The 22,244-nt window shown below is 45.6% G+C and overlaps 2 protein-coding genes and 1 long non-coding RNA gene across 11 annotated transcripts in view; 2 read left to right on the top strand and 1 right to left on the bottom strand.

Annotated features, from left to right (window-relative positions):
* Nucleotides 1–2,900, top strand: part of RFFL (ring finger and FYVE like domain containing E3 ubiquitin protein ligase) — a 32,985-nt gene extending 30,085 nt beyond the window's left edge. For all 8 annotated transcript variants that reach the window (XM_064468040.1, XM_064468039.1, XM_064468036.1 and 5 more), the window contains one exon: nucleotides 194–2,900. In XM_064468040.1, coding sequence (XP_064324110.1) covers nucleotides 194–375 — 182 coding nt within the window. In that variant the 3' untranslated portion in view covers nucleotides 376–2,900. The remainder of the gene's footprint in view (nucleotides 1–193) is intronic.
* Nucleotides 2,901–3,731: 831 nt separating this feature from the next.
* On the bottom strand, nucleotides 3,732–19,172 carry LIG3 (DNA ligase 3). Of its 2 annotated transcripts, none has more exons than XM_064468034.1 (20): nucleotides 19,016–19,172; nucleotides 18,074–18,652; nucleotides 17,449–17,586; nucleotides 16,315–16,509; nucleotides 15,760–15,911; nucleotides 14,798–14,964; nucleotides 14,062–14,139; nucleotides 13,778–13,946; nucleotides 12,942–13,097; nucleotides 12,337–12,468; nucleotides 11,477–11,556; nucleotides 10,931–11,018; nucleotides 9,874–9,951; nucleotides 9,480–9,603; nucleotides 8,942–9,084; nucleotides 8,027–8,101; nucleotides 7,286–7,432; nucleotides 6,046–6,220; nucleotides 5,100–5,191; nucleotides 3,732–4,277 (listed from the first exon to the last, which is right to left on the bottom strand). In XM_064468034.1, the coding sequence occupies exons 2-20, from the start codon at nucleotides 18,630–18,632 to the stop codon at nucleotides 4,044–4,046; spliced, it is 2,982 nt and encodes a 993-aa protein (XP_064324104.1). In that variant the 5' UTR covers nucleotides 18,633–18,652; nucleotides 19,016–19,172; the 3' UTR covers nucleotides 3,732–4,043. The 2 variants fall into 2 exon arrangements, with proteins under 2 accessions (XP_064324104.1, XP_064324105.1); XM_064468035.1 differs by having other exon boundaries at nucleotides 18,074–18,448; nucleotides 19,016–19,170.
* Nucleotides 19,173–19,234: 62 nt separating this feature from the next.
* Nucleotides 19,235–22,244, top strand: part of LOC135316119 (uncharacterized) — a 281,933-nt gene continuing 278,923 nt past the window's right edge. The window contains exon 1 of the long non-coding RNA XR_010375570.1: nucleotides 19,235–20,793. This is a non-coding gene — a long non-coding RNA (uncharacterized LOC135316119). The remainder of the gene's footprint in view (nucleotides 20,794–22,244) is intronic.

The following is a 22,244-nucleotide window of genomic DNA, read 5'->3' as shown; positions in this document are numbered from 1 at the left end:
CTGCTCCTTGCTGGCCGAGGGAGCAGAGGGATCCTGCCCACATCAATGTAGACGCAAGGGGAACTTTTTTTTTTCAGACCTTCGGTGTCTTAAAAGTACATTGGAAGCCCTTCGCTAAAGCCAACTCACACATTACACACACGTGACGTATCTTTCTTTGTCTCATGCAAACCGTGGTCTCTCGTTCACTCAGGTGGTGCTGGGCTCCCTGGCACAGAGGACAACCTCTGCAAAATCTGCATGGATGCGCCCATTGACTGCGTCCTGCTGGAATGCGGCCACATGGTCACTTGCACCAAGTGCGGGAAGCGGATGAGCGAATGTCCCATATGCAGGCAGTATGTGATAAGGGCCGTCCATGTCTTTAAGTCCTAAGTGCGTGTAGGGAAGAGTGGTGATGCCTTAAAGCCTCATCTATCGTTAGAGGAATGGTCAAAATTGCTACAAATAGTTAGGTTGGACATTATCATATGGACCCCTTCGATAGCTGGAAGTGATGGAAGGATGAAGCCTGGGGGAAAAATGCTCTTGCTCAAAGCCGTGCCTGGCTGTGCTCTTCCCACTATAGTGCTTTACACCACAGTGCCTGGACTCCTCGGAACTCCTTGCCAGCAGCAGACACAGAAATCATTAACCACCTCTGTTCTAGAATAACTTGACCCACGGGTTTTGGGGGCAGATGGATGCTTGGCTTTCCACCACAAAGATGAGACTGGGAGGCTTCGTATTTTCCCTTGAATAATAAACAAAAGTGGACCGGGATCTCAGAAAGTGACATTTGTTTTGCTGCTTAGGCTATACACCCAGCAACAACTTTATTTTCAAAGATTAAAAATGTTACTGTGCTCATTAGTTTTTTTTTTTTAATTTAATGTTAAATTCATATGCTTGCAGGACAGGCAGACTGCCTTAATTTTTTTCTATGTTCAGAGTAAGCATAATTCTAGCCTAGTGCAATTGTGGGGAAATGTATAATTTTATTTAAAGATGGACTTTGTGTTATTGAAAAATGTAAGGGGAGTGAGACTCCGAAACATACAGCCTTACCTTGTGTGGTGGTGGTTTTCTGTTTACATGCCAGTGATCCTAGTTTGACTGTTGTTGATTCCTTTGACTTCACAGGCTTCCTTACAGTATGCCAGCAATCGCTTTAAAACTAAACTGACTTCACTTGATTAAGGAGCTACAAATCTAAGGCTTGAGACCTTTAGAGGGTTTAGCAGGGAAAACACACAGCTGAAGAGCAGTAAGGACTCTGTTGCCACACAATCATACTTAAGTACAGGTGACTTTCTTTTTACAGGGGAGATGTGAAAGCAAGCAAACTTTATCTCCCTTGAATCAGTACGATGAGCAATCATCACTGCAGATGCTTGTTTACTAGCCAGCTTCTTCCCTCTCCTGCCCTTTGCTCCGTTTTACAGTCATGTCCAGACTGCTTATCAAAAGCAATTCATTTGGTTCTTTCTGCTTGTGAGGGTTCCGTGCTCTGATACGTGACAATTGTAAGCCCTTACGCTATCCTCACCAACAGCAGGTGCATTTGGAAGCCTTGCTGGAGAAAATTGTAACTGGTATACTTTTCCCCTCAGTGGCCTGCAAGCGTTCAGTCCGTTCGGCTGGTAACTCAGCTACGTTTCAGAATCTTGATGCCTTAAGTTTCCAGCCATGGTGGGATTGCGTATTCATTTCAAGTCATTTGTGAAGTTGAGTACATTCTGCTGCAGGTTTTTCTTGTCTAGTGTTCCCCTTTATGGGGGGGGCAGTGGGTGACTACAGTGTTCAAACTGAATCTGCACAGCTGCCAACAGCAGAACAGCATAAAAACCCAAGTGTCTGCTTACAGCTTCTGGAGCAGTGGAAGTGCAGTTACAGAACTGACCACCAAAGCCATCTACTTTTGCAATAAGTGGTAGTGTATGTTAACAGCAAATTAGGCTTGTGTAATCTTGAACATGGAATATTGCACGAGTGTCAACTCGCTTCTCTACTGGTGTGGAGTGTCTCTGCTCTGCAAGCTGGAATCAAAAAAGCACTTAAGAAATCTGTCACCCAGTAGGTAGCAGAGCCTTTGTGCTCCTGAGGTGGACTCTGAACTCCACAAAAATGCAACAGCTGCTGAGGTTTATTGAACTAAAAATGCTGAGATTTACCTTGTTCCCTGTTCAGGTTGTTCTCTAATCTTTGGCTTATGGTTTAACAGCTTCCAGCATGAGAGCACTGGTGCAAGTCAATGCATCGTATTAAAAAAAAAAAACCAAAACAAAACCTGCAGGTAAGCAGTAACTGTATTTACTCTTCCAGAGGTTCCCTGGGACCTCTCTGAGAGGTACAGGAATACAGAGTGTTCAACAGCCTCACTTAGTAAATTCACTGTGAAAATTCATGTTATCATTTTTCAATAAACTCAGGGCTGGGGGAATTTAGCAGGAAGATTATTCCCCTGTGGACAGATGTACTTTTACTTGTAGAGGGTAGGCTTATTTTCTACAGCAGCTAAACCAAGTTGATCAATGCCTGAAATTTTAGGAGTGAGATGATATACCCACCCTATGACTCTGAAACGGGCTTTCTGAAGGGACAACTCTCTTTTCCTGACTACAGTGTTTCTCTTGCAAAAGTGGATTCTCTAGTATGGATAAGATCAAGTTGTTTTTTGAAGGAGAAAACTGATTAATGATCCAAAGGAATATAATGATCTGAACTAATAAAATGGAAATATTTATGTGCTTTATGTACACTGTACATAGTTTAAATATTTTAAAAAGTTAATATTCTACTTGAAATGGCATGTTATTCGCTATTAAATCCTCTTGGTACTATGATGGTTAAACTTACTAGTTTTGGTACAGAACTTTGGTTTATAATTTTATAATAAAGTTGAAATATCAATTAGGTAACCTTGTTTTCTGGCTCTTAGCCTGTTAGCAACAGAGAAAGAGATCCTGCAGCTACTGCTGAACTTCAACCAGAAAAGGCTTAAATATCATTAGAGAGTGGGGTCCAAGTACAAAAAGAGGTGGAGGAAAAAAGTGAACTGAAAGCACTAAGTCTTCAGCAGTACAATCATAACTTTGTGAAGATTACAAAGGGGAGAGGATGCTCTGTACCCTTGAGACTAAGGGAACCAGTAAACCAGTCAATGTGCTTTTCCTTTCATAATGTACACATGCACGCTGAGCCTACGCCTTCAGGGATCACATGCAGCTTTAGTCAGCAAATGACAATGGCCATTTGCAAAACAGTTATGTCTTAGAAATAGGGGTTTATCTTCCCTATTTCTAAGACCTATCTCATTAATATTCAAGTACTTGCAACGTAGTTTTGAGCAGCTTCAAGGAAGGAAGTCGCTCAACTATCCTAGAAGATCGAGATGGTAGCGTTCCTTTCACAGCTTTTACTTGTTGAAACACGAATAGCAGAATATGAGCAACACACTCCTGAAAACAAACACCCCAGGAGGATGCCTGGATAATGCTACAGTGGCTGCTGTAAGGGAAGCTTAGTTGGCGTCCTTGTTTTATTATGAAGAGCTGTAAACTGCTACTGGATGCTGACTGTTCAAAGACAGGAAAGAAAAGTCAAACCAGGAGAACACGTGTCCATCGTGTAAGTTGTAGCCATGCAGCAAAATTAACCTGGCAATACAGCCAATAGTTTCACATATTGGATGGTCTTGTTTCCTGTCCAGGCCGAGAATAACCCTTGGAAAATAAGTCCTGACAGCAAAGGAGAAACTGCTTCAGTTTTATTTATCTATAAAAATACCCAAACTTTAAAAACCCAAGGAAGCTAAACCAGCACCTAGATAAGCGCATTGTTCTACATTATGGGCAGAAAAATGGATTCAGCAGTGATGTTTTTTCAGAGAGGTGTTTTAATTAATTCCATATGGTTGCTATGGATCTTAATAACTACCTCTGATGTACTTGGGGCATCTTATTGCTGTCCATGTCTCCACAGAGGAATCTCTCTGTTTCTTCCACCTACCTAGTTCTCAGCTGTTCCCCTCAGGCAATTCTTGTGGCAGCTGCCCCACACTGCTAGCATGGGGCTACCAGTCTCCGTTTCCGGATGCATTCCCAGATCCAGTTGGGAGACACGCGCTTAGCACCAGGATTCTCATCAATGTCCCCTATAACATGCGTTGCTGAGGCTGTGTCAAACTCCGCGACAAGATCCCCATCATACGCTATAAAGTACCGCCGGATTTTGTCGAAGTCCTTCACAGAGGGCGATAGGTACAGCTTCACACCAGTGAATATGTCTAGCAGTGTCTGCACATCGTGGAAGAGGATGAGAAGCACAGGTTGGTAAAAACATCAGATTGCTCTGGAAATTACACTAAATTCTTTGAGGCATGAACGAGTCCATTCACAGTTCCTGAGGTTATCATTCTAATCCCATGCCTAATAACTGTAAATTGCTCTTTGGACTGCCATTAAATCATACACAAGAGCAACACCCGCACAGTTCCTCTGAAAGCCAGATGTTACAGCTGAACACTGCTTCCCTGGCTAAGGGGAATTATTACCCCGTTAATTCCCCTTAGTGATGATGTGGCTGTGGTCCAGTAAACATGATCTTAATGTCTTTGTCTTTACAAGCTGATGCTTCAGTTAAACTAGGAGAACATAGCTGCACCGGGAGGGGACTTGCTTTTTACATCAAAATAGCTGCTCCAGGCTTATCAGGAAATTATAGCTCAGTGGTTCTCAATCCACTCCTACAGTTTGCTGCACAATGGGCTAGAAAGGTCAGTTCTCCCCTTTAACAGCTCCCAACTCTTTATGTGCTGCTGCTCAGCAATCACAGCGCTTTGTGGGGCAGGACATTGTGGTGGTTGAACCGGGTATTGGCCTTTAGCATGACAGACCCAGTTACGGCAGCTCTGCAGACCGGAAAGAGCTGCAGCCACCCGCTTCCTTTACAAGGGGGCTTGTGGCTGCTATTTCTGCCTTTACATTTCATTTTAACTTAGGGTGCTGCCGTAGGAAGATTTCAAAGGCTTTTCCAGGTGGAAGGCAAAAGTGAACAGACAACTGAAACCCCCTCTGCTTCCTCCCGCCCCAAAGTGCTTGCTGTCCAGCTGTCCGTACCTTTTTTCCATTGTCTTCCATCTCGGAGGCTTTTCGCTTCTCCCCTCGTTTCTCCTCTGATTTTTGAGGGGATCCAACGATAGCTTTGCTTTCTAAAAAAACCAAGAAACTTGTCTTATTTGTGCTGTTCCCCCACCCCCTTTCCAGAAAATCCATGAATTAGAATGTAACGAGTAAGATACATTTTTCTACCGCAAATAGTGCAGGCCTCCTCCCTGCCCTCATCTCCAGGATGCTGCTGTTCAACTTCCCCCCTTGCGACACCACGCTGCCTTTTCGAGACTGCTCAGAAACTTGCTTCAAGTTACTCCCCAGTGAAAAAGCGCTAGTGAAGCAAACTCATTTCACAGCTTTGCAGTTTAGTACCTGGAAATCCCCTCCATCCAGGTGGCCTATTATATGCATGAATTTCATCCAAATAAAATCAAATACTGGTTCATGGCCAAAAATGTCTAACCAAAGGGCACATGATCTGCAGGAACAGGAGCAGCAGGTTTGCACCTCTGACCAGTCTTACGCAGTCTGCTAAGCATATTTGTCTAATAAGATTAAAAGGGACTGCAGTCCCACAGAAATCCCTCCCAAGTAGTTTTGGTACTAACTATATGTGAGACTCTGCTAGGTTCAAGATACCTGTTCTACGCAGCCTATAATCTCAGAGAGCTTTTATTATCTAAATGAGCTGCCTAAGCACCAACATCATCAGCACTGTTTCCATCTTCTCTCAATCCCAGCACACCTCAGAGCTGTGGCTATTCAATCCATGCTGTGAACAATACAGGCCAAACCCAGGCTCTGAACGGCTTTGCCCATTAACCCTGATGTGCACATGAAAGCTGCCATGGGAAGTTCAAGCATCTGATGGAAGGCAAAGATCCAACACCAACCTGCCCCAAATGCTGTGAAGGCACCCTGAGGCTCCTCTCCCTGGAAAGCACCATCTTACCTTCTGGCTTCTGGGCTTTTACAGGTGACTTGCTTGGGGGAGTTTTGATAGTGCTGTGCGGTGTGGAAGACCTGGAATTTCCCTCATTCTCTCCACTGCTGCCAGCCGTGGACTCATCTTCCTCCCCAGCAACAACACTGAAATCGGCCTTTTCTTTGGAGAGCTGGTACAGCTCCTGTCCCAACAGAAACAAAGCACTGCCTTCAGCCGCAGTGGACCTGCAGACACTAGACACGAGCATAATGCACATGCTCCTCCTTTGTTCCCCCGCCGCCCCAAAGTGTTCCCTCAAATGGTTTTTCTTCCTGCATCTCTTTGTAGCCATTTTCCTGTCAACTTTGTTCAAGCTCCGTGTTCCACCCAGCTGCTTGATGTGAAGGGAAGCCACACCAGGAGGTACCAAAAGCCGTACTCACACGATCTGCTACAGAGCAAGACAGACTAACTCTTCAGAGCCTGGCTCCCTAGCCTGAAAGATGAACAACACCCATCGCTCACTCAGGGAAGGGTCTGTCTGAAGAGGGTATTTTACCTGTCTCTCCCCTACCTGCACAGAGAGCCAGGAAGACTGCTGAGCAGCAGGTGGACCGAATCACTCCTTGCTTCACTGGCATGACAAGCAGTTACATCTGCTGCCAGTATCCCTGTAGGCAGTGCGAAGACAGCCCAGACAACTACTAGACTGAGAACAGAGCTCAGCAACAGCTGACTTAAGCTGACTGCTGGGGATGGCAGCGAGCCAACCGGTTTTATCAGAAGCCGCGTGGGGTGGGTGTAGCCCAGGGGTCCTGGCAGGCCGCCATTTGGCCCCTGTGCCCTGGAACTGGGCCAGGCTGCCCTCAGCCACTTCCCAGATGCCTCCCCCAGTCTCAGCAATTAGCAGGAGATGGAATGACTGTAAACACTTAAGAAAATAAAGGTCACCTCTTTCAGGAAGGAAATTCCTCACCATGAAGGCTGTTACAAGAGCTGATACAACTAGCTGCCAGCACAGACTTCCCTGGAACTGCACAACAGCTCAAGAGGCTCTAGAGGCCCCGTGAAAGAATAAGATTTGCATCAAAATAATCCAGCAAGGAGCCTGAGCCTAGAATAAATGGAAAATGTAACACGCCATCATAGGTACCAGTCAGCAGATATCATTGCTACATACCCTGCTATCCAAATTTGTCTTTTTTTAATATAGATGGTTGTCAGAACTTATTCTGGAACGTGCTGCTGATGTGCTGTGTTAACTCACCTTAAGCTGCTGGAGGTTGGTGGCTGTCTTCCAGTCTTTGTCATCTCGAATGCGGGTGCAGCGAGGAAAGCGAATGGAGATCCCATCTGCAGTGTGGGCTTCAGCTTTAGAGAATTCAGCCCCTGTGATCTCCCACACTGGGGCTTTCTAAACACAGGAGTGAGAAAGTCGTATCACATTCCCGTGTTCTCTCATGAACCACCTCTAACCCATCTGTGCTCCTCTACCTCTGCAACAACACCCTGCCCCAGCACACAGAGTTCCGTACACACAAACTGACCTTCTTGGTCACCTTAGTTAGAAAAACTTCCATTTTTTTCAGCAAGTCAGAGGTCCTCAACTAACATATAATGCCAATCTCTAATAACACCTTTTCTATCAGACATACATGGCACACAAAGCATACTGATAGATTTCACAAAACAATAGCAACTTTTGGGTTATGGTTGTGCTTCAACCATTTAAAGTCAGATTTTTCATGCCTCAAATGTAAAGTAAGTTCACTTTAAGGGATTTAATACACAAGAGTATTTCCCAGAAGTGTTGCAGGTATGATTTCTTCATGAAGCTCTTAGGCTCAAATGCACCTGCAAGATTCAGAGATAAAAACCTGCGCTTAATTTCCTGTTGCAAGTATGAAGATTAATTTTGTAACAGACACAGCTTGTATACTTAAATGAAGTACAGTAGGATTGCTGTAACAGGGCTGGAAAACAGTGAAATGACTAGGACAGCACTTACCTTTGGATCTGGGACAATGAAGTCTGGGTAGTAGATTTTGTTAATTTTTAGCCACCTTGGAATTTTACTAGGATCCTATTAATTAAAAGCACAAAACCATAAATGATAGCACTTATGATCATATATGAACCTATTTCTACAGAAGAAGTTGCTGAAAGATAACCTACAAGTAGCTTAGCCTATAGGCATGACGTTGCCTTTGCATAGATAAAACTTGCTTTAGCCTGCACTACAAGGTGCACTGATCTGCAGCGGTTTCTCTTAGCTAAAGAATCACAAAAATTATCTGTAACACAGTTCTCAATTACTGTCATTCTATATGTAGAACAATAATACTGTTGCTCTGATTGTGACTCATATAAAACTAGACATTTTTAAAGATTCTATAACCTTGATGCAAACAGCCTTCAGGATATTGAGTAAATATTAAAATTCAGTTGTCTGTTTATATGTCAAGTCCTGAAAAATAAGATTTCTCACCTAAATAAGTCACTCACAAGAAGTCTTAACTCCAACACATCAGGTTATCTAGCCACAAGAAAATGGCATTTCTCACTTGCAGCCCCATCTAGTGACTGCCTGCTCCAACTGCAATATGCCCAAAAAATGATACTTCTGGGCCCTTCCCAATAAAACTTTGTCTTAGCAGGAAACAGACGGTGCCTGGCTTCCCAGTGTCTGAGCACCCATCCCAGGCAGCGACTAATCTTGGGAGCTGCTGGCTCCACCTACATCTCATTTGTGTCAGAGCCATTTATCTGCTTTAACTCCAGTTGAGCCTCTATTGATTCCCAGCAGAGCACTTAAGTTCTGCATTTAGCCACCACCTCAACTGCAGCTCAGCAGGAAGGCGGCTTTCACCAAGCCCTTCGCTGAGCATTCCTTTGCTCGCCTCCACGCCAGAACCCCTCTCACCTTGCTGATCTTCACCATGTCCAGCTCTGTTTGCAGACGCGCCAGGGTGGCATCATCATGGCCACCGGAACACTTGGTCACAGTGCACCACTTCTCACTCTTGGGGTCATAGCAGCCCATGAGGAAGATGGACATCATCCCACCTGCAGGAGGGGAGAGCAGGGTGGTTCACATCTTCTACAGGACAAGCCACAGCTTTTCAAAAAGCAAAGTAACAAACCAAAGCCCTTCTCCACCTTCAGGAGTCAAAGGGCCTCAGGCTTGTGATGGCTTCACAGCATCAGCTCCCACATACAAAGTGGACAGAGAGCCTCTACGCTGCACGAGAGCTCAGCCCAAGACCTAAGGCTTTGCTGTGCCAGCTAACCCACAGCAAACGCACAGCCTGGCACGTGATGGGCTGCAGTGCAGAGTCACTGGCTGCTGAGCCGGTCTCATTCTGGTAGGGGACCAAATGCTACAGGAGGCCTGGAACAGGTTAAAAACTTAGTTTTCTGAACTGACACACCCCTGACTTAAGCCAACTCCAGAGGCTTACCTTTACTGCCTTGTCCATAGAAAGCTCCCAGCACCACCAGGTCTGCTGTGTCAGCCATCGCACCCTGATTTAGGTAGTCCTTTTTCACTTTCAGCCAGTGTCGTTTTCCTGGTTCATAATTACTCTGTGCAAAACAGGGTAAGAACCTCCAGTCAGAAAGATCACCTGGTGGACAGTGATCTTCTCAAACAGCCCCTGCTTTTATCCAGCTTCGTGGTACAAAAGCACAGCAGTACTCAGATATGTTAGGAGCAGCTTGGGGTGGATTGTCAGCATGGACAAGAACCCAGAGATGTTTCAAGGATGCTCAGCCTTGTGTGCTTCATCCACAGACCTGTCTATTGTTGTTCCCCAACTCCCAGCATACACCAGTGAAGAGTGAATGTGAACTTGCCTTTATATCTTTCAACACCAGTCCTTCCAGCCCCTCACGGATGACTCGGGTGATCATATCTGCCAGATCTGAAGCTTTCTGAAAAGGAAAGGAATCATGGTTAGTTCAAGACTGTCAAAGCACTGTGGTCTTCAAGCTTTCTATTTGGAGCAGTGGTGCACTAAAACCAAAGCAACTGCAGAGATGAATGGGTTATTTCATAAAATAGTTTTCCAAGGAGAGTCCCATACACCTGTTCTCTTGGCTGCACATCCAGTGACTAAAAGCTGGGAATATAACCCAAGAAGTGTTCGTTAGTTAAAAATTACTCCTCAGAGATGAGGTAGCCACACTGATTGTGGCCTGAGTATGTCCTGTACCTACAAGATCAGCTTTTCCTCAGCCAGCAGTGCCTGCTTACTTCTCTATACAACTGCCTTGGGACCTATGCTCTTTTCTTCTTCCCAGAATGCTTTCTCTGCCCCAAATGTCCAAGTGTTCCCCACCAAAACAAGGTGCTATGGAAATCAGTAGCAGTGGGTAAAAATAATGGCACACAGGGCTTGTGCATAACAATGAAGGAAAAACTGAGCATGCTGCTGTCTAAACGCAGTTTTTAGCACTCAGGATGCTTCTGGGCTGCGTGGCACTTGAAGTTGCCAGTTTGGGAACTGGAAGCAGCCTCGCCTCCTTCAGTCGTACTTCAGTCTTCTCTACTACACAGCGCAGCATTGCACAGTACAGACTAAGCTGCAACAGGCTTTAGCTCCTCTTAATGATGTCAAAGTTACAACAGCTACAAAATCATTAAGGAGCAAAAAAAAAAAAGATGTGCTAGTTAAGACTATACTGAAGTGGCTGTAGCTGAGACAAGATGGGAGCACAGGCATGGCCCTCTTGAACAACGCCAGCTCAAGAAGTCTTGCACACAGACCAGAAGTAGAACCATTTAGACAGGCAGGGAATTGCTGGAATTACAGCCTTAATCATAAATAAGGCCATGAGGTAAAGGAAGAGTGAAGTGTCCAGAGCGCAATCTATGAGATCACCACACAAGGTATTTTAACACTGAACTCACTGTGACATGCTTCATCTCCGAGAACAGGATCCGGTTGGGGATTTCAACCATGTTATCGTGGAGAAACTTTCGACGTTCACACAGAGGCCTAAACCAGAGCACGGATAATTGAGGGCAGACAAGCAATTTCAGCATGAAGTACCAGTCACATGAACATTGAGAAAAGGTGTTTAAATAAACAATTTATCCTACGGAGTTCCAGAAAGGACAATAAATTCTTATTCCCTCCAGGAAGTTATAAATACAAGTCTTGGGTTAAAAATGCATTTAATTTCAGAGGACATAAGATGAGCTGGGTACTGAACCACACTGAGTTCAGCTGAAATGCAGTTAATCCTGACATTTTGGAACCGCAGAGCAAGATGGAGCTCTGTAGTGAAACTCCTTAGCACAGCAAGGATTGTCCCATGATGCCTGGATTTTACAGCAGTAAATGGCCAATCTTAACAGCCAACGTGAAATGCTCCCTCTGCAGCAGTAGTGTGTTCCGGAAAGCGCACGCTGGAAAACCTGTCAGGCTACTCTGACACTGTGCCAGATACATACCTGTCCATCAGGTTGATGTCATTGAAATAGATGCAGTCAAACACAAACAAGCAAACATTGGCGTCTTGGAAAGCAGCTTTCTGAGGGACAATTAAAATATCTGCTGTCATAGCAAGCAGCAACATGGAGTTTTAGAAAAATAACAGAAACAAAAGGATGTACTTTTATCTCCATTATCTTTTAGTTACAATAAGCTCAGACGTCTCGTAAAAGACAGAAACACCCCGAGAATTAAGATTTAAACTGAATGTGTCAAGGCACAACCTAAGAAAATAAAACATGCTAATTTCCTAGTGACAGGGAAATAAAGTGAAATAATGCCACAAATATTAATGACTTTGGGCAATGTAACATCCATCACTACTGCTGCAACAAAAAACCAAGTATTCCAGAGGCTTCAGACTAATGGCTACTTTAAGTTAAAACACTTACAATTTAATTTTTGTTTTACTGGCCTCTTCCTCACCACCATTTAGTCTAGACATAAGCACTACATAATATTTGCACGGACTAAATGCTCTCTGCATCATTCTGCTCTTCCAACCTGGCCTACACTGCTACAAGTGATGGTAAGCAGTGACAGAATTGCAAGATTTTCCAAGGCTTTTTAAAATATTTATCTTGAGCTGAAGTTTTCTTACTGTCCTGCTAGTGATCAGGTTGATATCAAACCTACTGTATTACAGCAGTACCTTTTCATTAAGATCGGCCTTCTCAGGGATCTTATTTTTTTCCCCAAATGCTCTAGGAAGCACCAGATCTCCTAAATTATCCTGTGGTAACCAATCACAGGCTACTGCGTTCATGTCAGCATACAAACAGCCTCCAAGCACAATAAAGGATCTGTTTTTTTTTTTTACCTTGTGCACACCAAGAGTCCCAAAAGGAAGTGGCTTGCCGGTTTTGTTGTCAATCAGAAGAACTTCTGAATCCAGGATCATACTCTGCCCACCAGGGAAAGCTTGGGGGATGAAGTCCTTAAAATGGGCTACCTTGGGAAAAAAAGAAAAGAAAAATATATGTCTACTGGCTGAAGAGATGGACTCAGTCCAATGCAGATATTTTCTCCAGAAGCGTGTCTGAGGGACGTGTAGGCATATCTACGCTAGCTTTATTTCCTACTGCGGTATAGACAGCACAGTCTGCAAATAGAAAAATGAGTCTTGACCAAATACAACCAAGTCATCCAACTGGCATCAAGCCTCCCCAAATGCTGTGCATAAAGAGGACTCCAAGAGAGACGGGTTAACCGTAGTTTCAAGCTCCTAATGTCCAGCAAAAGTAATTGACTACAAATCTATTAAGCATTGCTTTTCCAGACTCTGACTAGCTACACACATTAGACAAAAGTCTACAACAGATGGTATCCGCCCTGCGTACATAAACTGGTGTGGAATTCAGTCGTGTTTATAGAGGAGGAAGGTAAACGCTGGTGCAACAGACAAGACAGTTTATAGGTGCTTACTTTGTGAGGAAGGACAGGTTTGAGGCTTCTGCTGAAGTAGCTGAAATGATCTCCATTTTTATGGACCTGCACCCGCTCGCCATCATACTTGATCTCTGCATACATGCCATTCGGGCACTTCTTCATGGCATACTCAATTGACTTGCAGGCTTCGGCCTTAGAAAGGTGGAGAGAGAAGTTCCAAACAAACACAGTTGATATATTTAAAAATAAAGCTACTCTTACCTACTTTCATGAATTGACTATCAATTCCTTTTTAGATCTTTCTGTCCAGGGTCTCTAATACCCAGTCCAAGATTTTTTTCTTCTTAATTAGTTATCTACTTAGAATCATCTGCATATGCCCACATAATTATAGCTTTCCAGTGTTTCTCTCCTCCAAATACTTGAAGATGTATGTACCGTGCCTTTTGTAGGAGTGCACTCAGCCCATAATATTTAACTCTGATTTGTTCAAACAAAACCCCAATCTTATGTGAATCTCTAATTCAATGAAAAGCTTATGCTATTTCCAGACAAAGGATAAACTTCTGGAATGACAGCAAACAAACAAAACAGAAAGTCACTTCTGGATGGAAAGCAAGTCAAGATTTTAGCTTGTGCAGTGTCACTGAAGCTGCAAGCACTGAGTACATTGAATACTGGCCTCTTGGTATAAGACACCTTATAAGATGGCATTAAACTTAAAAATCAGCACTGCATGGTCTATTAGCTCATACTACATGCAGTCACTTACACATCTACTGATTCTTGAAGGTGAGGGTCCCTGACAGTACACATGAGGACTCCATCTCTTGCTTAGTTGAAGGTTACCATAGCAGCGGAGCAAACCTTACCAGCATGGGCTGCACCGGGGTCATCAGAGAGGCCTGCACACTGAGGGTTCGCTTCACACCTGGCACCTTCTCAGCCTCCTGCTGGTTCTCCAGGACTCGCTCTACCACATCATGGAGGTTGCGTGATGCTTTGAATGCCTCATAAGCATTGGGATCCAAAGCATCCAACCTTTAACGAATTGAGGAGAGGAGGGAAACATGGATCAACCTCAGGTCTGCTGCTCCTGACTTATGAGGCTAATGCCCACTTCTAGTTTTATCTCATAATGAAAGGTAAGACTTACACATGCTTTGCTCCAGCGTTCATTTTCAGGTCATGCTTAATCAGCCGGATAATGCATTTCAGGTCGTTGCCCGTACATCTGAAGTGCGAGAGAAGATTCAGATATGGTAGACATTTGACTGAACTACACTCCAGCTGAAAAAAAGAAACTGATACAGGCCTCTGTAAAAAACAGGTCCTCCCCTTCTGTCACGTTTAAACTCAAATGAGGACACGTTACTAGTGACATCGCAGGGGCACAAGAGAACACCCAAAAGGCTTTTTAAGCGTCTTTATGTTTGAATGCCAATATTAATTCTGCCTCAGTGTTGACATACCTTCCAAAATTCACTTACTGCATCAAGAGTAAATGATAGCAACATCCTCAGCCTTAGATCAACCCAAACTGAGCCAGACCAAGAATCTTCAACATGTCTAAATGGCTTGAAGGCTTTTCCCAACATACCTACGAATTAACAGCTAAGTACCATTAAGGTAGTTCTGCAAGCCACTTGTTTAGTACTGACTGAACAGTGTCTTGACAGGCAAGGATGAAATTCTCTGGTGTGAACAGGGGCCAAAAATCTTCTCCATTGCTGGTCAGCAGTCAAGATGTCTTAAACCACTAATTGTGCCTTACAGATGTTATGTTCAGGCTCTGTGGCTTACGCTTAGTCTTTCACCTATGCCAGCTTGTGATATATAGATAACCACTCCTAGTTTAGGGTAACCCTTCAGAAGCCGATTACTTTCCTTACCTGCGAGTGATGTGTTGCAGCACACTCTGCTGGTCATCCTCCTTAGTAAGCTTTGATAGCTGGATTAGGAATTCATCTACCTCTTGGATGGTCAGGAGACTTTTGGCTGCTGGAGGACAAGACTTGCTCTGTTCAAAGAAGAGGCGTATGGTCTCGGAAACATCTCCCTGTCTCCAAAAACAAAATGAGGGTTTGGGTCAGAGCTATGGCTGTAAAATGGGTGAGATGCCACTGGAGATTCAACATGGTTCCAATAAGCAGGCGAGAGCACAGGAATAATGCTGGGATTGCATGAAGAAATTGGAACCAAATATTAGAAAAAAGCTGCCACGACACAGAATTAATCTTTTCAGCTGTTTCATTTGCAAAAAAGGTAAAGAGTGCCACTATCATCTCATTGCTCTGTTTTTCACTGCTGTGGCATCACGGACCCTTTATTTCCTCAGGATGAATCCACTTGTAAATTCAAGGGTCTCAAACAGTCTAGTGATGTCACTAGAAGGCAGTATATACCAAGGCAATAAACAGAGGTGAAAGAATTAGCTTTGTTATCTAATTAACCCATTTTCTCCATCCTGCAATGAATCAGAAGCGTGCATAGTTGATGACCAACTCCCATGCACAGGAATTAAACGCACACATGTGAGCACTTGCATTTGTACGAGTGTCACTTAATTGTATGAACCAACTTAAGCTCACAGTAACAGACCTGTTAATTGAATCAGTTTTTGATATGTGATGCTACAAAAACTAATATACATCAGTTCCATAGGAATACGACAGACAAAGCGCTTTAGACAAAGCTGACGCAGCCCAACTTGCCTATTTTAATCTTGCTTTCTAAAGTTTTGCAGGTGAGTTCACAACTTGCTTTCAAATGGGATTTAAAAAAAATAAATCACAGAATACTCATACTAAAGGACTGAACAGCAGAAATTAAGAGAACTGCTGTCTGTACTCACCTGTTCCAGGTCCCGGACCATTTCTTCTTGGCTGCAGTTAAAAATCCTACTAAACAGCTTTACAATCTGCTTATCATTCAAGTTATAAACAATTTTAATGACTCCCGGTAACAGCAACTTAATGGTCAGGTATACGTCACCATGAAAACCATCTGGAAAAAAAAAATGCAGACCATTAGAAACTGTCACAATTTATTTTCACATCCAGGCTCTGGTTGTTTGGGGCTTCCTCTTTCCACCATGCTGCTCCGCTTTACATGAAACTAGATTTCTTGGGCGAAACAACCACAGTTGTCCTCCAAATCTGATCTCAGCACTACGTTTAGCAGCACAAGCAAACATTCTCCGCCATCGTTGCCTAAGACACCCTTACCTGAATTTGTTATTTAGAAGACAGTTCACGTTGCAGACATTATCTCCATAGTTCAGAAATCATCACAGCACACAACTTTGGGCTAGACAGCCATCACTTAATTTCACCCTTGCTTTTGAAATACTTCGAAGTTGATTTTGAGAGGGGTTTCATATGCTGAGAATGCCAAGCAGCAATCATACCTCCTTCGGATCCCTTCTTCAGAAAATCCTGGATGATCTGCGTTTTCACGTTATAGCTAGGCTTTTCAGCAACCATGGCACAGAGCTTCCTGAACTGTCGCAGCAAGCAGTCTTTGTGCTTCGGATCACATTTTTTTGCAGATAGGCTAGACTTGTGGGAAGAGTTTGCAGAGACATCTGAATTCTTTGGCTTGGCTGCATTAAAGACAGAAGTTGCTTTTTTAACAAGTACAATATGGCGCAAACTTTGCAGTTGAGGCCACCTCTGCTTGGCAAGCTGAAAAGAACAATCCTAGTATGCTGGCGAAGCTTCAGAATGAATAATGATGTGTGCTACACTGAAACTTGTGACTTCAGATTTTATTTACCATTAAAAAACCCAATTTTTTCATTAGCTTTGTTCTTCACAGTATAGAATTTTAATTTAGTTCTGCCAAACAAATATGGTTAAACCTTGGTGAAAATGAATCCCTGCTGGCAGATGCTTCTGCTTTATTTCTACTTTATAGGCCTTCGCCCTTCTTTGCAACATGTTTTTCCTAAGATAATTTCTAAAATGGGGGAAAACCACCCCCATCCTCTCTTGTCTCATAATACCAACAGCCCTACTCATCTCTTTGGCTGTGCATGTGGCAACACATGCTCTGGGTAGTTCGCAGCTACAGGTCTGTGTCAGGTCAGTCAGCGCTCACGCTGTCCTGCTGGCAGCTGCTTCTCAGGACAAGCTGCTGAGGACAATCTCAGGACAACCATTCTCCCTTCCATGAACACAGCAACCGGGAATCCCTCACATTTTTTTACAGATTTTGAGCTCAACATGGGATATTGCTACTCTACACCTTCACAGCTTGACTGAAATTGGCCAGCGGACTAAGGCAGTAGTGTAGTCAGTCTGACAATGGGGGTTACTGCATAAACCTTATTTCTTTGGGAATATTAGAAACTCAAACATCAGTTCTTTCAAAATTGACAGCCTAAGAAAGCAGTAACAATTTTTGGCAAATCAGATTTAAAAAAGTAATGAAAACTAAACCATCTTCTACAGATAAAAAGCTATTGATCGGAGCCAAGATAAAACACCTCTGATGCCGATATTAGGAGAGAATTATTTCCCAGAGTCAGTTTAAGTCCTACCTGTAAAGCCAGAGAACTTCTTTGGTGATGGAGAGGTGAGAGCCAGTGGATCTTTTGTGGTTAGTTGTCCTGTGGCAGTGAGCTTAGCTTGGACTATCACTTTTTTCTTCGGTGTACTTGCAGCCTTGGAATTAGCTTCTGTAAAACAGCGAGGTTCAAACCATCAGTCAGAAACAAACTCACACACCACCCAACATATTATGTAAGATACGGCAGCAAACAAGTCTTACAAGATCTGGGGATAGACAGGAAAAATGAAGGAACATTTTTCAGACAGCAGAAGTTAAATGACTACACAATTTACTAAAGATCATGAAAAAAGCTGAAAATGGAAAACAACTGATGCTTCCTCCTGGGATTTATCGGCACATGAATTAAACCACCTAGATATTCTCCACAGTCACGTTGTGACAAATGAAGTCAGAAGTGCTACTGTAGAAGTGACTTCTTCCCTTCCCTATAGGGCTGAGGCACAGATTTGAGCAGCACTACCCACTTTGTCACCAGGTCATATTAATACATCAGTGACGATTTTGCCACAAAGGCACAGCCGTGTGGCAATCAGTGGCATACCTTGAAAATTAATAAAGTAGAAAAGCGACCAAGGTGCTGCCTTGTGCCTCACCTGAGATGTGCTTGTTGATTAATTCTTTCTCCCCATCTTGTAGCTCTTCCCACCCTTCCAACTCAGTGATGTCTTCAATTTTCTTGGTGGTAGCCCGGGCCTTCTCTAGCTTCTCAAACATGCACTTTACATGGTACCACTCCTTCATGTCCCCACCAGACTCCGTGAAAGGATTGGGAACAATCTTTCCAATGCGCACCATTCCTTTCACGATCTTCTCCTTGCACTTCTTGCAGCCTGCCGTGCCACGCTTGGCGTAGTCTACGCAGTAGCGCTGCTCTGCCATGTCCCCTGCAGCTGTGCAGACTCGGCGAAGCCACGTGTGCAGGAGCAGGGAAAAATGGAAAGCCCCAGCACCACCACCCTGGTTTCTGCCTGCGGACCGGAGAGACACACTCCTTAACAGCAGCTGGCACCAGTAACCGGGGCCGGCCCCGGGGAGGCCAACAGAGCAAAGGAAGTGTCCTGGCAAGGAGACCCGTGTACGGGGAGAGAAGAGTCCTGCGCCCCAGCCGAGCACCCGGGCGGCCTGTGACAGTGCCCTGCTGCCTGCGGGCATCCAGCCTGCGCCGCTGCGTGCTGTAACCGAGAGAGGAGACACTAAGCCGGCCCCTGCCCGCCTGCGGGCCCGGTGGGGGCCCCTCGGAGCCCCTCGAGCCTTTCCCCCAGACCCCTCCCACCCGGGGCGCGCTCCCCACCCCTCTCAAGAGCCTCCACGGCCCCTCAAGCCCGCCCCGCGGGCCCCGATACTCCACACGCCGCACCACAGCCCACTCCCTCCACCTCAGGGCCCCCAACCCCTTCTCCCCTCACAGAGGAGCCCCCGTCCGTCCCACGGCCGCCTTCCCGCGCTGCCCGTCCCGGCCCAACCGCAGCCTCTCGCCGCTGCAGGTCCCAGCACCCCGCCGCGCCCATCGCCGACCGCCGAGGCGAAGGGCTCACCGAGCTCCTCACAGCGCGGCCGCCGCCATCTCTCCCTCACCCCCGGCCGGCAGCCGCGACACTCCCCCGGCCCTCGCTTTAGGCCGGAGCCGCCGCCGCCGCCGTGCCTTTAAACGCGGCTCGCAGGCTTCCGTAGAGCAGGGCGCATGCGCGCGGCGTCGCGCCCCACCTCTTCCGCCCGAAAGTGGCGCCCAGGCGGCGCGCATGCGTGAAGCGGCCGTCACGGCAGGTGGCCCCGCTCATGCGGCACTGGCCTCGCCCCCGAGCGCAGGCCCCGCCTCGCCACGCGCCGGTACTGAGGGATGGCGTTCCCGCCTCGGGCGCGGCTGAGGCGATGGTGGGGCTGAGGGGATGTTCCTGCTCCCGGCCGTGAGGGGATGGCCCGCCCTTGGGCCTGAGGCGGTGTCCTGCTGTGAGCTTCCACAACTGGCCCTCTGAGAGCACTGCACTGTGTTGGGACAGGTCTGAGGCAATGCCCCTATCCCCGGCTTTACCAAATCGGCCCTCCAGGGGTGCCACGCAGTGTTTGTGCAGGTCCGAGTCGCATTCCTATCCATGTATCCATGCAGTCCGTGAAATTTGCCCTCTTGAGAGTGCTACGCTGTGTTTGCACGGGCCTGGGGTGCTGCCATGTCACCTGGCCTTCCGAAGGGACACTTAGGGAGTGCTATGCCATGTTCATGCAGGCCTAAGGTGGTGCCGTGTCACTGGGCCTTCAAAAGGGTCTTCCAAGAGTGCTAGACTACACCTGCACTGATGCCTGAAGTGCTGCTCTATCACCCAACCTCCTGAAATGATCCCTACAAGAGCACTACACCGTGTTTGTGTGACCTTGAGGTGCTGCCCTATGTTTGGCCTCCCCACACAGGCCCTTCAAGAGCCCTCTTGGGTGTTTGTACAAGCCCTGAGGTGCTGCTGTATCAGCCCATCCCCTTGAAAACATCCCTTGATCCCAGTACAGATGGGCACATGCCTGCAGCCCAGCTGTTGGCTCTGTGGTGGTGGCAGCTGTCCCAGTTTCTCTGCTGGAAGCGCTGTTGCACTGTGCCAGGAGGCTGCTGAGGAGGCCGGAGTGGATGCCATACACACTACCAACAGGATGCCTGCCTTCACCCTGAAAAAGGATGCTGTGTACGTTATTGCTGCTGGGCTGTCCCTGACCTGCTTTGCTATACGTCAAAGGCAGAGTAGGAGGTGTAAGGTGCAGAATTTGCTTCACCAGACACCTGTCACGTCTTTTTACTGGCCTCCAGCTAGTTGCAAGGTGAGCTACAGGCAGTCTTCCTGTTTTTCTCAGTGCACCAAACTTCAGCTACCCAAACTGCACTGTTTGGCGCTGTGGATGAGCATAACAACTACGTCTGGTCACAGAACTGGGATGAAGTCCATGAGATAAGCATTTCTGATCAATAGGATCTGGCTATAAAGCAGTCTGCATTACTTCGTAGTACTTTACATTGCAATACTTCGCTCTTGGACAACGTGTTCAATCCGTGATCTCAGAAAAGAAACACACCCTCCTAACCCTTATGGGCCAGAAGTGGTGGAAACCCCAAAACAAAAGAACGAAACAAGCTCCCCTAACCAAATTCAACATGGGCTTTGAGTCACAGAAGAGGAATTGCAGAAGGATTCAGGGAGTTCACGAAGGACTTCTTGACTGGTATTGACTTTGCGTGGAAGGCATCCAGACTAGCACTATGCTCCAGTTTTAAAATGCTGAACCAAAAGGCTGTATGCATTCAGCTCCAAGACCACTTGACAGACTTGGATTAAATGTATGTGTATGAGTTTAATGTTACATCATTAATTGTTCAAATTGCTTTGAAAAAGATGTACCATTGAGAAATTACTTGCAGAACCAGCAGCGACTGGTGCAACAGTTTGCATTAACACCGACCTCTTAGAGAGGAAGAAAATGATAAAACTTAGGAAAAGATGTGGTGGGTACAGTGTTCAGAGTAAGCTTACAGAGAGCACAGAGCACAGCACAGTGTTCACAGCATCCCCGCTGGTGAGACCTCTTATTCATTGTGTGTTTGAGCTTGGTAAAAGAGGTGGAAAGATAAGACTCAAGGGCTGACAGTCACTGCAGTGCGTCATTATTGGATTTAAATAAGGCAGCTGAGCAATGTCTCAGCAGTAGGATTCGCTTCCCTAACTTTTGCTGTCCATAAGTCAGCAACTAGCCTTTGTTTATAATCGGTAGAGGAACCTGCAGAGGGCATTTCAGAGGCTTGAGTTAGGGTGAGATGAATTGCTTTCTGGCTCTTTTCAGTCTGGAGGGTGTTTAGATGGCAGCATGGACAGGTAAGTGAAGTAGGAGAGCTCCCCTCCAGAGAGCAGTGCTGAGAGTGGAGATGGATGACCTGACCCATGATGAAATGCAGTATGCACAGGCAGGTGGCAGAATGCTGCTGGGAGAAAGCATGAGTTTCAGATTAATTTCTTCAGTGGGAAACAGACTGATGTTTGGTTGCTTTTGAAAGGCCTGGGAATAAGAACAGCAAAGCTGGGGCACTCTTAATTCCAGCACTCTTTCTTTTGAGCAATGTAGCTGAAGACTCCAGAGCCTGGAGCATTAATTTTGCTGTTCTTCCACTGTGGCCACAAGGGAATGTGTGGAAAGTTGAAACTATGCATCTTCTGAGCTTTCTGTGGCTAACAGGTCTGAGATGACATTAGGAAGCAATAGGAAAGTTTCAACTGGCATGGGAGTGAAGGCCCCTGGTTTTGGCCACTGCTCATAAGTTTTCCACATAAGCACTTTCTTCCCCTGAAGTTGCAGTGTGCATCTACTGCTCTTACTCTGAGTGGGAAAGTATGTTTGCACAGAGAGGAATTAAAGTTACTTTGGGATTTACAGTCTTATTTGAATAAACTCCTCCAACTCCCACTTTGGCCAAGATGTACCTTTAAACAGCTGTGACTAGAGCAATATATCCAGTGAGCGTCTTTCCACAAAACTACAGGACACTGAGTTAGTTCACAGAAAGCTGAGAGAAAACTAGGAGACAAATCACTGCTGTTTCTCAAAGGATCAGCGACGAATCACTGCTGGTGTCTCTCTTGGTAGCTAATACTGGAATTGCTGAGATGAGCCTCTTAACATAATACTCTCTCTGTGTAAAAGTCATCAATGGCAGACTAGTAGAGAGACCCCTCGGAAAGTAGAACTCTGTTTTAAATAGTTTATTCCATTAATACAGGGAAGATAAAGCCCCAAAAG

The sequence above is a fragment of the Phalacrocorax carbo genome, chromosome 17 (assembly GCF_963921805.1).
Source record: "Phalacrocorax carbo chromosome 17, bPhaCar2.1, whole genome shotgun sequence".
In the NCBI taxonomy this organism is placed as follows: Eukaryota; Metazoa; Chordata; class Aves; order Suliformes; family Phalacrocoracidae; genus Phalacrocorax; species Phalacrocorax carbo.
The sequence above is the reverse complement of the archived record's forward strand: the minus strand, read 5'-3'. Positions and strand labels throughout refer to the sequence as shown.